This window comes from Mytilus galloprovincialis, chromosome 12, assembly GCF_965363235.1.
Source record: "Mytilus galloprovincialis chromosome 12, xbMytGall1.hap1.1, whole genome shotgun sequence".
Classification (NCBI taxonomy): Eukaryota; Metazoa; Mollusca; class Bivalvia; order Mytilida; family Mytilidae; genus Mytilus; species Mytilus galloprovincialis.
The window spans coordinates 58,110,786-58,127,679 of NC_134849.1; the positions used below are offsets into that span (position 1 = coordinate 58,110,786).

At 33.3% G+C, this 16,894-nt stretch overlaps 1 protein-coding gene across 2 annotated transcripts; it reads right to left on the reverse strand.

Annotated features, from left to right (window-relative positions):
- Positions 1 to 9,069: 9,069 nt before the first annotated feature.
- Positions 9,070 to 16,835, reverse strand: LOC143054370 (uncharacterized). Of its 2 annotated transcripts, none has more exons than XM_076227372.1 (5): positions 16,756 to 16,835; positions 14,408 to 14,527; positions 13,493 to 13,639; positions 12,299 to 12,516; positions 9,070 to 10,034 (listed from the first exon to the last, which is right to left on the reverse strand). In XM_076227372.1, the coding sequence occupies exons 2-5, from the start codon at positions 14,525 to 14,527 to the stop codon at positions 9,119 to 9,121; spliced, it is 1,401 nt and encodes a 466-aa protein (XP_076083487.1). In that variant the 5' UTR covers positions 16,756 to 16,835; the 3' UTR covers positions 9,070 to 9,118. The 2 variants fall into 2 exon arrangements, with proteins under 2 accessions (XP_076083487.1, XP_076083489.1); XM_076227374.1 differs by having other exon boundaries at positions 16,773 to 16,812.
- Positions 16,836 to 16,894: the final 59 nt, after the last annotated feature.

A 16,894-nucleotide genomic window follows, 5' to 3' on the forward strand; every position in this document is an offset into this window, starting at 1 on the left:
TAACAGCATTTCATGTGTATTTAGATGTACATGCCATCTAAAAAAAACCACCAAGAGCGACCACCGGGAACTTCCGACAGTCAAATAACAAGATGGAAAGTGGCATAAATATAAATATTTAAATAGATGGCGAGCACGTGCAATTGGATCTTTTTTTTTTTATTCTCATGTCTGTTTGATTTTATATAAAAGGTTAAAATAATATGATAATCATCGTTTTTACCTGTATAAGAATGATTGATTGAGGATCGAAATAAGTAGTATGCAACCGAATGGCTTACCATTGTTTTTCATTTGCAATATGACCGTTATTTTCCTTTCAATTGCTGAACACACATGGTTTATGCGTAACCAGGGACACATACATTGTGAGATATAATGTTCCCAGGCGTATCCCATCTCTAGATAAAGGGCGAATATGGATTCAATCATCAGACATTGAATTATTCGCTTGCAAGTGAAAAATTCTACAGCATTGCTTCTTAGCTTATCTTGACTTAAGTGAACCAAGCTGCGTGCTAAAATTTCACCATTTCATTTTCATTATTCATGTTATTGGTTGAACAAAAAATTCACATTTCAAGTATCTATTATCTGTATATCTCATAGGCTGGCCATATAGACATATATTCTAAAGTGTATTAGTATATAGCATATACATATCTGCATCCTCGTAGCTAATGCCTTTTTAACTTGGATATGATATGAACCTACAATATAAATTAACATGCTCGGATCCATGATTGAATTGAGGATCATGGGGAGGGGTACAATAAAATGTCTCGATTTACCGTCTGAATCCGCAACTGACTGAAACACCTTGGTTTCAATTTTAAATTTGAAAATATTAATGGTTGATTTGGAAATGAAGGAAAACGTGCTCTTCATCCTCAAAATTTTTACAACTTTACATACTCTGTGTATATAATATGCTATTAATGACATAAGTCATGCTCTTCACCTTCATACTTTATTTGGCCTTTTAAACTTTTTTGGATTCGCGCGTCCGACTGATGAGTCATTTGTAGACGAAACGCGCGTCTGGCGTATATATACAAAATTTAGTCCTGGTATCTATGATGAGTTTATATTCAGACTGATATGTACAATATGTATCACTGCACCATGCTTAGGCTATGGTCATTCGACAGAAGTATGACTTGTTAAAACTTTTTTGTTGTTGTTGAAGAAGCAATAAAGAAATTTCACAATTAGGAGAAAAAAATGAAAAAAGAGGCCTAGGAAGACGTTCAAAACTCGAAAATAAATAGAGGGAAAAAAAAAACAGGCGACAACACTACAAAACTAGAGTCTCAACCCAGGGTACAAAATTTCTCGCTGCGTTGGAGGTCCATTAATTGGTGGTCATGCATGGGCTGGTTTCTGCTATTGTCAGACGGTTGTCTCTTTAACATACTCCCCATTTCCATTTTCAATTTTAGCGGTGTCTCTCACCTAGGTTTATGTACACCATGAGCCATGAACTATATGTATCTGGTTTACAAAGATACCTATCTTCTTTAGTGTTTGCTCAAAACACAGAAAAGCACCAAAAAAAATCGTCATTAACGGACAATTTAAAATGTACTGCTGAAAATTTGTATGTGTCTGCTAACGAATTCGGCAATATTTGACTTATTTGTTAGTGAGATAATGTCTTGTTGATCATTTTTGCAAAATCGCCAAAAAATAGTGATCACTGTCATTAGGCAGATTCTCCAATAAGGAATCGACTGATGAAAATCATTGACATAGGTCATATTGACTTCTTTGTGTAGATCATTCATCTTCATGTGATCGACTGTCTTGCTGACTAATTTTGCATTTTTAAAGTGCCCGTCTATCATTTACAGTTTTGAACTTAATAATCGGCAAAAAACGCTAAAAATTAAGAAATAATTATTTCATGCCATGCTCTATGCTCATTTTAACATGGGTAGGCATTGTGTTTGTTAATATCTTAATACCGAGCGTTAGCGATGTATTAAATGTTTACAAATATAATGCCTACCCATGTTAAAATGAGCTTAGAACATGGCATGATAGAATTATTTCGATTCTAATAGGAATATTTTGAACTTTTGTTCTTAGAAGCGGACCTATAGTAGACGTTCGAAATGTCGCCATTTTGATTTGATGACCAAAAACGTTATAGAAAAATCAACAGTTTATCAATAAAAAAAAGAACAGAAACATTTAAAATTACTTTTAGAATGTTTTTATTTAAATTCCTAGCGAGCAACACCAACAAAAATGTCCATTTTGATCTCTGGCGTTGTTCAATTTCAATTGTAAAGTCAATCACGTGCAGCCCATGTTCTATTCAAATTAGAACATGGCTTTGTACCCAAAGCTAAAAAAGGAACGTCATATTAGAATTAGTTATTTAAGAGCAATAACTTCTTTAAGGATTCCTCTGATGAATTCGTCAATTCACTTTTTTGTAGACCGTAACTGGGTGATGATCTTTAATTTAATCTGCAGTTTCTGTATCTGTTTAATATAGTTTTCAGATAACAGGCGAACTTGAACGCACACAAATGGAAAAATCTTCATTAAAGGACAATAACTCCAATTCGTTTGTCGATTTCAGTCATTTGACCTCTTTCAGAGACTTAAATTTGTCTTGTATATCAATCCTTTTTGCTATTCAAAGTTTCATTTTATCAATGATTGATTTCAAGATAATGATCAAAAATGTTTTATGTAGTTTTATCACAGGCACTTGTCTCAGAATTCCCCCCCCCAATATACCTTTATATTGAAGGCCGTACATTGAACTATCATGGTTTACCTTTATTATAAATTGTCATTTGGATGAAGACGGTTGTCTCGTTGGCACTCAGACCACATCTTCCTCTATCTATATAGGATATTTTTTTTCTGAGACGAATGTCTGTGAGTTTTATGTAGACTTTTCTATCTATAGCGGTCTTCAAGATAAAAGACTGTCTGAACAAAACTTGCATTTTACCCAGGAGCTGTGTTCTATTTTTATATGACTGAGAAGCAATTATAATGTCATGGGAGACATTTTTTAAAACTAGATACCCCAATAATGATTGTGACCAAGTTAATACAATAGTTTCATCAGAGACTATTTCTGTATATAAGATAACGGACGACAGACGCCAAGTAATGAGAAAATCTCATATTTTTTATTGACAACATCTTTGTGACACTTGGAAAACGTGCTTTTCAAATCACCATTCCTATAGGAACTATAAACGGTTGTCCACTTCATCCCTAAATGTTCCTTCAATCATATGAGGTTGCCTTTATACAGGAGATTTTCTGGAATAACGAATTAACATTTCAGCAGTGCCTGCGATTGGAGTGTATATATTCCAGGGTTTTCGAGGTCTATCAGATTTCCTTGATGGCATGGTTGCTGCGTACAAGCAAGATTTGAAGCAAGGGTTGAGAATTCGTCCTAGAGTTTTAAAGAAGACCACAAATATGTTACTGTCCCAGGTTAGGGGGAGGGTTGGGATCCCGCTAACATGTTTAACCCCGCCACATTATTTATTTATGTGCCTGTCCCAAGTCAGGAGCCTGTAATTCAGTGGTTGTCGTTTGTTTATGTGTTACATATTTGTTTTTCGTTCATTTTTTTACATAAATAAGGCCGTTAGTTTTCTTGTTTGAATACACCTTATCGCTATTTGTCCGCCATTGCTGGAAATCACACAGGTTCCCGTAAAATTTTGACGTCATAAAACAAAATGTCTGACGCCACAATGGAAAAGTGATTGTTGTTGACGTCAAAAGTTCAAGCGGACGGGTCAGCCGGGAATAGCGATAAGGTGTATTGTTTTACATTGTCTTATCGGGGCCTATTATAGCTGACTATGCGGTATGGGCTTTGCTCATTGTTATAGGCCGTACGGTGAACTATAGTTGTTAATGTCCGTGTCATTTTGGTCTTTTGTGGATAGTTGTCTCATTGGCAATCATACCACATCTTCTTTTTTATATTCAATTGTCATAGCCACAATTTCGCACCTTTTCTTTGATTATGACATATCAATATATCTTTGATGTCATTATGTGTATCTAGTGGAGCAAGATCAACCTACCATTCTAGAGTACCCGAGATCACCTTTGTTATTGATGACGGTCATGTTGATCAACGTAGTTTTCTATGCAGTGTTTTGTAATTACACCTTTTTAGCAATTGTATTATATTTCTCTATTTCAATTTTTGTCCCCTTGGTATCTTCTGCTTTTTGTTCAGCCCCGAACGTCTAATTTAAAGTAATACAGCAACTTGTCATTAAATGGCAGGTCCAAGGTTAGGAAGATGACAGAACACTTCATATTGGTTCTCTACAACACATCATATTTTGACTGATAAATGACGTCTGATGTTAATAACTTAGCATTCACCAATACTAACATGTGAAGGAGTTCGAGGTCAAATGAATCACATACGGCAGAAATGAACTACTTTCAATCCCTCAAACGTCATCATGCGGATAACATATCACGTACAGTTGCCGATTTTTTTTTTATGCCCCACCTACCATAGTAGAGGGGCATTATGTTTTCTAGTCTGTGGCTCCGTTCAGGTTAAAGTTTTTGGTTAAGGTAGTTTTTGTTGACGCTGAAGTCCAATTAACTTGAAACTTAGTACACTTGTTGCTTATGATATGATCTTTTTAATTTTAAAGCCAAATTAGACTTTTGACCCCAATTTCACGGTCCACTGAACATAGAAAATGAAAGGGGAGTTTCAGGTTAAAGTTTTTGGTCTAGGTAGTTTTTGATGAAGCTGAAGTCCAATCAAATTGAAACTTAGTACACTTGTTGCTTATGATATGATCTTTCTAATTTTAAAGCCAAATTAGACTTGTGACTCCAATTTGACTGTTCACTAAACATAAAAAATGAAAGTGGGAGTTTCAGGTTAAAGTTTTTGGCCAAGGTAGTTTTTGATGAAACTGAAGTCCAATCAACTTGAAACTAAGTACATATGTTCCCTATAGTATAATCTTTCTAATTCTAATGCCAAATTAGATTATTACCCAATTTTTACAGTCCATGGAACATAGAAAAGGATAGTGCAAGTGGGGCATCCGTGTACTTTGGACACATTCTTGTTTTTATGCCCCACCTACGATAGTAGAGGGGCATTATGTTTTCTGGTCTGTGCCTCTGTTCGTCCGTCCGCTTCAGGTTAAAGTTTTTGGTCAAGGTAGTTTTTGAAGAAGTTGAAGTCCAACCAACTTGAAACTTAGTACACTTGTTCCCCATGATATGATCTTTCTAATTTTAATGCCAAATTATAGTTTTGACCCCAATTTCATGGTCCACTGAACATAGAAAATGATAGTGCGAAGTTCAGGTTAAAGTTTTTGGTCAAGGTAGTTTTTGATGAAGTTAAAGTTACATCAACTTGAAACTTAGTACACATGTTCCCTATGATATGATCTTTCTAATTTTAATTCCAAATTAAAATTTTGACCCCAATTTCACGGTCCACTGAACATAGAAAATGATAGTGCGAGTGGGGCATTCGTGTACTATGGACACATTCTTGTTTTTTATTTTACTAATACTAGTAATTCAGAAACTGCCCAGGCACCTTATAACACGAACTTATGGACCAGGAAGAGACCAAAGTCAGATGAGTTCTCCCAGATGGATATTTAGACCCTCAGAATAAGACCAAATTGGACGGATTTACACTTACTTATAGCAGAGGTCAACCATTCTAACAAATTGTTACTGTTCTTCTTCTTCGAGGAAAGATAAACATATCAATATGCTGACCAATGAACCATGAAAATGAGGTCAACGATCAAGGAAAATGAATAAATAGTGAAATGAAAACATGTCAAGGTTATAGATGATCAACATACAATTGAAAATGGAAATGGGGAATGTGTCAAAGAGACAACAACCCAACCATAGAACAGACAACAGCAGAAGGTAACCAATAGGTCTTCAATACAGCGAGAAACTCCAGCATACCTTGCAATATTACTTTAAATACAATAGTTGACCTTGTACTCAAACTAACTGAACATAGCAGTTGTAGAAGAGAAAAAACCTATTTAAACAGTGTCCTTCCCAATAATAATATAGCATCCTAGTTACAGTAATTCTAGAATACTATTTTGTTTCTAGAAATTAAAGCATCACATCCATAACTTAGACAATGTTCAGAACTGTCAACGTATATTTGTTCCACCTTACAGAAGTTCCAATGGAAACTTTGTTATAAACAATGTCATAATATCTGTTCCTGTTGGAACAAATATTCTATACCATTTATTCCGTTAGGAACATTCACTGTAATATTTATTCCAGTGGAAATATTCCAGAATATTGTTTCCATTTGGAACTTATATTATGAAGGAACTTCTATAACAAGAGTGGACACGCTGAAATGTCTCACCTTCTTTACTAATCATTTATGGTTATGTTGAGAGTCCTAAATATAAAACTTTACTACATATCATATAAACTTAACATGATCCGATAAAATGAGGTCAAGGTCATATAAACCAAATAAGAAATACGTGTACAACTTACAATCATTCACTACACTTAATATGGTTGACCGATTGCTTATAGTTTCTAAGAAACAGACTTAATATTGACAAATGAACCATGAAAATGAGGTCAAGGTCAGATGAACCATGCCAGACAGACATGTAAAGCTTACAATTCTTTCATTAAACAATGAACAAATAAAGTTGACCTAATTTACAGTTTAAGAAAAACAGACCAAAACACAAAAACTTAACACTGAGCAATTAACCCTGGAAATGAAGTCAAGGTCAAATAAAACCTGAGAGACTGACATGTACATCATAAAATATGTCCATACATCAAATGTAGTAGACCTATTGGTTATAGTATTAGAAAAAAAGAACAATACTCAAAAACTTAACTCTGATTTGTAACTGAACCATGAAAATGAGGTCCAGGTCAGATGACACTTGTCAGCTAGAAATGTACCCCTTACAATCATTCCATACACCAAATATTGTAGACCTATTGCATACATTATAAGAAAAACAGACCAAAACACAAAAACTAACTATATAAACCACTGAACCATGAAAATAAAGTCAAGGTCAATTGATACCTGTCACTCCTTCCATACACCGAATATACAAGACCTATTGCCTATAGTATCTGAGATATAGACTTGTCCACCATTACTCAACCTTGTTCACTGATCCATGAGATGTGGTCGAGGTCATGTGAAAACTGTATGACGGACACGAGGACATTGCAAGGTACACACATACCAAATATAGTTATCCTATTACTCATAATAAGAGAGAAATTAACATTACAAAAAATCTTAACTTTTATTTCAAGTAGTCACTGAACCAAGAAAATGAGGTCAAGGACATTAATGGATATGCAACAGACCTAAACTTCGTAACATGAGGCATCTATATACAAAGTATGTATGAAGCATCCAGGTCTTTCACCTTCTAAAATATAAAGCTTTTAAGAAGTTAGCTAACACCGCTGTAGTAGAGGCTGTGGACGGAACACAATCCCTTAGTCAAGCTTTCTGCAACAAAAATCGTTACCAATAGCATCACATTCCCACAATTTATCATCACATTACCATGATGGTCAAAAGAAGAACACAACAACCTATATATGCATTCCTTGAGCCATGAAAATGAGGCCAAGGACAACCGACATATGTCTGACTGAACCTTAAGGATGTACTTAGGTGAGGTTTTGGAATTTGTGTCAAATGTTCGGACTCCTTGGTGTCATTTCCATACAATACAATGTAAAATATTTTGCCCCATAACACCTATTTATCTTTTCAGATAAGACTTAATAGCTCATGAAAGGTCATTTACCAAAATTTTAGAAGATTCTTGATTTTCTTTCTTTTGTTTTGAGACCCAAATGATACCAATGCAAATATAAGGTAAAAGTCCGAGTCAGCCTTTTCCTGTCATATTTTAAATCTCATATATCTTGAAAAGGAGGTCCATGACCTATCAATATTTTTAGCTTAACCTTATCTTTAATTGATGCTCTACCAGCTTATAGTATCAATTTTAATTTCTTAATTTCTTAATTTTTACCTAACCTCACCTAAGTACATCCTTAACATCAAAAGGCATCTGTTTATAGATGTAATATAATTTGTCTAGCTTTTCCACTTTCTGTTTATAAAACTCTAAACAATCTTTTTATTCAAAGTTTCTAAACAAGAACCCATGTCTCAAATCCTGCAACACTCCTCACATGTCATGAAAGTAAGACAATTTTTTTTTCTCTGTGGATAAAAAATCTTTTAAAACTGAACCATGAAAATGTGGCTATGCAATGCTAATAGTAAGTTAACAAAATTCAAATGGTCTATTCTCCATCATATTCATGAAACTTAAAAGCTTTATATAGCTTCATAACATTACAGCATTTGAGGCTGAACTTAACAAGACATTTTGTTAAAGAACACAGATAAGAACCTTTTCATGTGTTGGTGTATATGCTTTTCCAGAGATATATGTGTATATATGTCTCTGGCCTTTCTTAATGTTTTCTTATTATTTCTAAAATTAGATGTTAAATCAAAGTCTTTGATAACTTTGCTTTAAATTATTCCCTTTTTAATCTTTAATAGGAAGATTTATAGTTTGATATTGTTTAGACAGCTCTCTATCATTGAATAGATATAGGAAGATGTGGTGTGAGTGCCAATGAGACAACTCTCCATCAGACTGTATTTTGCCCACTTAAATCCCATTCTTTGAAATATTTAGAGTTTTTGATCTGTTCAAAAAAAAAAAAAATAGACAATAAATTCAATCTTGTTTTCTTAAAATATAACAGAATATAAAAAATAAATGGTAGATTTACAGTAATATCCAGGCTAATGATCGTGATTCAAAATGTGCAGAAAGATATCAGACTTGAAGACATTTTCAAAACCTCAATTCAGACAATTATATTTTTCTATTCTTTATTTGTAAAATGTATCTTGAATGTATTGAACATATCCAAGATGACAGCACCTCACATATATACAAACATTGAATCTCATAAAACAGTGAGAGAGGCATAAACACTGAAACATTAAACTGATAATTTATTCATTCATTAACATAAAATATTTTGAACTCTATCAAATTTCAAAATCTAAGTCCTCATCATTCAAGTCATCAACTTTAAACAAATGTTTTGTACCTGGCAATTTCTCTATAGAATTCATGATGATTTCTGTGTCGTCTGCATTATTGCTGAGAGGAACATTTTGTTTGTTTGCTGAGTTACCTCCCTTTTTCATAATAGAACCTGTTGCATAAGTATTAGTATTTATAGGATATAAGACATTACTTGAAAAATTAGTAACATTGTCTTGGGACAATTCAACCCCATTCATGACTTTTGGAGAAAATAACTCTTCTTTCTTGAAGGCAGGAAATTCGTTTGTGACAAACCCTTTAGGTGACCTCTCAATTTTATGATGAAAATATTTTTGGCAATTTGAAGAGTCAGACTCTTCTTCTTGTGATGACTGAGATTCCTGAAATTTTACGACGGGATTAACAGTAAAATATATGCCCTGTTCATCATCGCTATCATCACTAGAGCTCATGGTCTCGTCCTCAACAAATTGTCCCCATTTAGAACTCTTGGCTTCAATGGTATTTGGCGATTCCTTTGACTTTACTGTTTCTACTTGACTTAACCTAGAGTTTTTCAAGTCAAAAACATTGGTCGATTTTGATAAATTGTTTATTCCTGTTTCATTAACACCTTCAGATGGGTAACCATAACCTCTAACCTTTGCACTCTGACCTGTAAATGTTAAACTAGAAAAATCTTGTTTACTACCTTCTGCAAAAGGTTTATCTGTTTTGTGATTATTAAGCTTATTTCCACTTTTGATTTTGTTGTATATATTCTCGTCAGATGCTGTATCCATAGCAACATTTTGTTGTTCTTTGAAAGGATGGTTAGCCCTGAAATTGTTTGCAGAAGAAGTAGGATTGTATTCGGAATATTCATCACTTCTTTTGGAATTTTGTTGCCAGTTTCTGAAAACAATAACGATAATCTTATTATGATAAAATGAAAACACTTTTTTTACTAGGATAATAAAAATACCACTTCTTTTAAGGTTTTCATTTGTTTAGCTGTGCACATTATTGTGAAAGCTGGCGTCATCATGAATGTTACATTTCATTTGAAATTAAAGAACCTTAGTGAGTGGGCTAACATATCCCACGCCCCCACATTGTCTCTGGACAAACAAAATAACTGTAAGAAAAAAAATTAAATCATAATTTCCTGTCGATATGCACATCTACATTAAGTATATCCTTGTAATCTAAAAGGTTTCATGAAATTATGTTGTGTGGTTTCAGAGGAGTTGCAATGACAAACTGTTGCAGTAGTATATTGAGACAAATAAGTTCAAAGGGGTGCAACTCCTAGAAAAAAACTCGATTCATAATTTCAACTGTTAAACTGTTGCAGTAGGATATTGAGGCAAATAAGTTCAAAGGGGCGCAACTCCTAGAAAAAAATCTGAATCATAATTTCCTGTCTATATGCACATCTACATAGTAGCATGTTTCTCTATTGTCGTAAAAAATCATAATATATATCTAATAAAATTGATAGATTTAGCTAACAAAGTCCTTATATTTCAATAAGGTAACTTTATTTGTTAGTGGAAAATTGTTTTAATGTTAATTAGGCTTAAATTAAAAATTGCTTGCTTTCCCCTCTCTGTGATTAAAGTAAGATAACTCTGGTCAATTTTCCTAACATTTAATCATTATAGGAAGATGATATAGTTCTGTTTTCATTTATAGTCTTTTTCATAAAAGTTCTAATTGTTTTGGGTAGGTCCCAATTACAATTTTACACTCTAGCATTCGGCATCAGTTAGAAGCTTCTGGAATAAAATGGTGACTATGGTGTACTGTTTTGTGTTTGTGTTAGGCGTTATTACACTTCTTTAATGTATTTGTCTTCAGGGATCGAGTAAAGCAGATAAGTTACATCAGCTTAATGCTTCATTTGAGTTCTGGCATAATGGTATACACCATACCGATCTTAGAAACAAATGCCTTTACGAGTAGAATGATGAATGCTGTTGGACAGTTTTTGATGCATACCACAACTTGAAACAGTGTATTCTTGACAGCACAATTAATGTTTTTCACCGGCATATTGTACCTCAAAAAGTAGGAAAAAGTGTTTTTTTTTTAATAATTTCCAGGATATGGCTTTAATAGAGAGCAATTTCATGAATACTGGGAAGATGCTTTTTCTGTGACATATTTGCTTGTTCCAGAATATTTCCCCCTAACAAGGGAAAGTTTTATTCTGTAAGTGCCTGTGATCTGTGATTTATATCAGTTTGTCTCATCGCTCTAAAAAATTAGTGATGATGAAGGCAGATTTGACCTTGTTTATTTTTTTACGTATAAGCACGGTATGAACACTTACTGATCACAAAAAAATATTTATAAGATAACAAAATAATTCTTTATATTGGTATATATTAATTTTAAACATTTCAAAACAAATAAAAGAAATTATAGATATACATAAATGTCTTTGATAAACTATTGAAAAATACGAGTATCTAGTACATTACTGATTTTGTAACGATTTTAAATTCAATAAAAAAAACTATATTTATAAGATATAATTATAACCCTGTTAAAGGTAGACAATCAACATATTGACTTTATGAAATTAAACATAGACTCATAGTTCAAAGGAATATAACTCTTGTATACAAATGACACATCAATTGAGTTATTTAGCTGCGAATTCGTGCACCACCTTCAAGGAAGATTCTAAATTATCAATATAACCACAAGTTGTTAATCTATAGATACTGACGACTATTGAATGCTAACCACAGTAAAGAATATTTGTTTGAAATTTTTTAACACTTACTCAGAAAAATGCTCGAACTACTTGACTTTCAAAGCTCATAATTAACATGTTTACACACTGATATAATATGGTTGTTAAACATTACAAACCTGTAATCGTATAAGACACTATACACCTCGTGTGCTTGCATTAACTTATCCAAAAATATATTTATTTCAAGCCTAAATATTTCGACATGTTGTTGACATTTAATAAATTTTAGAATCACAATTTCCGGTTAAGATTTGACTAAATACCAAATTCTTGATATCGTCAGGTAAATATGCTATACATAGTGCCAAAGAAGTTTTATGTTTTTAGATTTGGTCTGAATAACAGCTCTCACTTCCTCCCATGTTAACACCTTAAAAGGCGTTTAATGCTGTCAAAAGACTCTAATTACCTCTTTCTAGCCATTCTTTTTTGTTTTTGAAAACCATCAAATTTACTTTTATCTGTTGTGTACATTTCTTCTCCTAACTCATCAGGCTGATTTGTTGTTTCTGAGTTATCTCCCATTTCTTCTGTAATATCCACATACTTTGACCACTTCCCTGATTCTGTCTGAGGTAATTTTTCATTCCTATCAGCTTCATCATCATCATTAATATCATTATCATACTAAAAAATATAAATACCGTAACCAGAATTGTGAGTGAACTCATAAACGGATACCTCTGCCCATCAAATTTAATTATCTCCCCTTTAAACTTTTTGAAATAGATTATATATATTCCATGTCTTGATGTTACACTAAATGTAAATTAGTATACCGGTATGTTATAACAATGATAATTGTAATGATAGTATGGTTCTGTTCCTGCCTGGAATTAAACGTATGCAACTTGTATAAAATGAGGAAATATATATATATATATGTAGTTATATCATATTAATAACATCTGTTTCAACCTTAATATTTCATTTCAATGTATAAAAATATGTTTTTTTAACTACAAATCACAATGCATTGGTTTATGTGAACATGTACTGCTGCCAATCATTGGCCATTGATTGGTAGAATCAATATTCTTTTTATTATGAGGTAGTGTTCAACAACTGTGTTAAGTTTCTGCTAATTTGCATCAAAGCACATGAACAGGCAGACAAACAGTGATCCTTGTTTACCTCACTTTATAGACGACTTTACCAAAACATATCAATCTCATTAAATTTCTGCAGCAATCCCTTAATTGCTTTTATTATGACTGCTTTCACTTACATTTAATGTTATATGTTTTTTTTTAATTGATTTTGATTTTGGTGTTTTAGCACCACTTTTAAGCAACACTTTTGGGCATTTTGTGACGGCCAGTTTTTATTGGTGGACACATGGTGGAAGAAGCCAAAGTGCCTGGAGAAAACCATGACCTTATATATAGGAAAACTAATAATCTTAGTCTATTTAGATTGGAGTCCAGTGCACCAACAAGAGCAGGGGTTAAAACTCACAACCTCAGTGTTGACTAGCTGGTGATTACACTAGTTACTACTTAGACCATGTGTACTCAGCCACCAAGGCTCCTCCAGTTTGTTTTTTTAATATTGGTGTTGTTTTGTAAACTTTCAGGGGCTTTTGCTATAGAACTGTATATACCTGTTGAAATGAAAACCTGCTTTGATAACCATCTGTTGAGGAGACACACTGGTTTTCAACTGTATCCCTGTTTCCTTGTTCAGCTCTTAATAAATTTAGTTTCTGTACATGCTGTCTACAGTCATAACCAGATCCTCTTCCAAATACCTGTTCAAATGTTAACATATTAAATGATTAAATGGGTTATATTAGACTGTTTAACGGGTTTGTAATGATGATAAGCAACATGATGGGTGCCAGATGTGGAGCAGGATCTGCTTACCTTCAGAGCACCTGAACCCCCCCCCCCGTTTTTGGTGGGGTTTGTGTTGCTAAGTCTTTAGTTTTCTGTTATGTCTTATGTACTATTATTTGTCTGTTTATCTTGTTTTTAGCCATGCATGGAGTTGTCAGTTTATTTTCAATCAATGAGTTTGAATGTCACTTCGTTATCTTTAGCCATGTTAGCCCCTCTTTTAGTACTAGTCAATTCATAACTGATGGTTTGTATAGATATCAGAGCATTAACAGGTTAATTACATGACCATTCAATTGAATATTTTTCTTGAAAAAATTTGACCACAAAAAGTAAACATCTGGTTAATTAACATGATTAAAGTCTTTATGTCCTATGACATTTTCCTCAAATGATCCCAGGTTAAGTTCATTCATAAAAACGAAATTGGAAACTCATCTAATAGTACCTACCAAGTTGATAATTGCTCAAGTATTTATTGTCTGTTATAACCTTGTCAATCTAGAACACATGATATCAGAGAAAGTCACAGACCTTTCGATAGGAAAACTGACAATCCTAGTCAATATAGATTGGAGTCCAGTGCACCCCTATTGGCGGGGTTCGAACTCACACCCCCCCTTGTTGCCATTTGGAAGAGTTTATGTTGTGTTGGATATGGGTAGAAATTTAATAATTACCTTTTTAATGGACTGTTTTTCACCACATAATTTACAGTTCCATTTTGTAGATTTTTTTACTTGATGGACTTGAAACGTCTGACACTTGTAGCACTGTAAAACATTGAACTCTTGAGGCATCTAAAACCAGAAATACAAAGTCAATTTAATAAAAAATTGAAGTAAGTACATCATCATGATCATGTACATGTAGATAACAGCAAATTAGGATAGCCCATTGTATGGTGGGGTTCATTTTGCTCAGTTTCTAGTTAAAATCTAGGACTATGTTGTGTTTTGTATGTATACACCTTTTGGTCTTTCAATTTTTTTTTACATGGGGTTGTCAAGTTTATTTTTCGACTTATGACTTTGAATATCCATTTGGTAATTTTCTCATCTTTTATAGTAAATCTCAGGTTGATCCATTATTCATGTTATTAAAGTGATTTAACAAGACAAGTTGTGTCAATCTGTGAACAGTATTTCTATCAAAAAATGAATCTGATAAGCTTTTGAGTATAAAATTGATAATATCTTTAACTCCAAGAGATATATTTATGGATTTTGGTAGCATCTGTTTGAAAAATTATCAGAACTTCTAAAACAATTACCCACATATATAATTCTAAAAGTAAAAAAGTGTTAGTAAAAAGTAGATATATTTTGTCATAAAAAATTACCAAAATACATGTAAGGGTGATTTATTTCATATGTATTTGATGTCAATTAAGTGTTTTAAGATGTTTTTTTGAATTAAGAAATGCAACCAATGCCATTTTTTATTACCCTGCTTGCAGTCTGCACAATTACAATGTATGATAAAATGAATGCAATTTTAAACAAATTTGATACGCAGGCATCACTTTAAAACTAGTTTGAAATGTTTGAATGACATTTTATTGATATATAATCAGAAATTATAATTTAGGATAAAAGCAAGTAAGTTTTTAACACATCTTGGTTTCTGTATCATATCTTTATTAACCATTGTTTACTATGACCGAAGATGAAATCAGCTACAATTAGGTAGTGTCATACATGTCATAAGTCCTGTCAATATATGGTCCTGTGTCAATTTTGACCTTAGCATTAGCAGATCCAGGGGGGGGGGGGGGGGGTTCAAACCCCCCTTTTTTTTGGCCGATCAATGCATTTGAATGGGTAAATATAGTTGGAACCCCCCCCTTTGTCCTGGGTTGGGAACCCCCCCTTTTTAAAATGGCTGGATCAATGCATTTGAATGGGGACATATAGTTGGAACCCTCCTCTATCCTAGGTTGGGTATACACCTTTTTACAAATGGCTGGATCCGCCCTAGTCGAGATAACTATGACATCTGGCAAGGCTATTTTATTTTTTTTCTACGACAAGGCGTCCCAGAAAGAAAAAAAATAGCCTTGCCAGACGTCATAATTATTTGGACTAGATCCCCCATGAACATGATGAATCATGAATTTTCTACATTTTGTTGATAGAGGGTAGTAATGCCCTTTACCTCAGGAGTCAAACGGCCATTTTCGGCTACCGTTTAATAAGCATCAAATTGATTAAAAGAGGGACGAAAGATACCAGAGGGACAGTCAAACTCATATTATCGAAAATAAACTGTTAAACTTTAAAGCCATGGCTAAAAATTGCTTGTTTCTGAATCCTTAATATTATTTCAATGTATATTATCCTTTAATGTTGATTTATCTGAATAAATATTGTTTAAACTAAAAAGGATTAAAATTTTAGCTTGATTCATCAAATTATCTTTATTGTGATTCATCAGAAGTCTCATAAAATTACTGTTATTTTTGGAAAGAAATTAATTTGATTCGTCAAAATCATTCAGGTTTTTTTTTATCATCTAAGAGGGGGGATAGGAGGGGTCTTGATCCCGAAATCCCGGACTTGAAAAAACGAAATCCTAAGGTCCCGAATTTAAATAAAGCAAATCCTGACATCCCGAAATCCGAAAAAAGGATTCACGGATCCCGAAAGGGTCAATCCCGAAATCCTGAGCTTAAAAACACCCGATCCCGGAGTCCCGATAAAGGTCCTATCCCCCCTCATCTAAAAGATGAAAAGAAAGTGCATATTTTATTGTCATGCACCAAAAATTACCGTTAACGTCATTTGGTAAGAATTTTTACTGTTATTCATGAAGGTACCTATCTCCCTCTACTACTTGTAATTTGAACTTTATATTTTCTCTAAAGTGAGTTTACCACCCTCTTTATCTGTTTATAAAGACATATGATGTAAAAGATTATGCTGGGAACAGTATACATTGTATCTGTTCCTGGATCAAGAGTATATATATAATATGATAAGAAAGCTGTTTTCTATAAAGAGTTTCGTTCTTTCGGACAGATGTTTACCTTCCCTACACACTCACACCAGTTGCTGTAAAAATCGTCAATTAAAATTCCCGCTAAATTTAATGTTTATGGAAATTCCCTAATGTGGAGTCATTATTGTGTAAAAGAAAACCACTTACAAATCTAGTACTTTACCTAA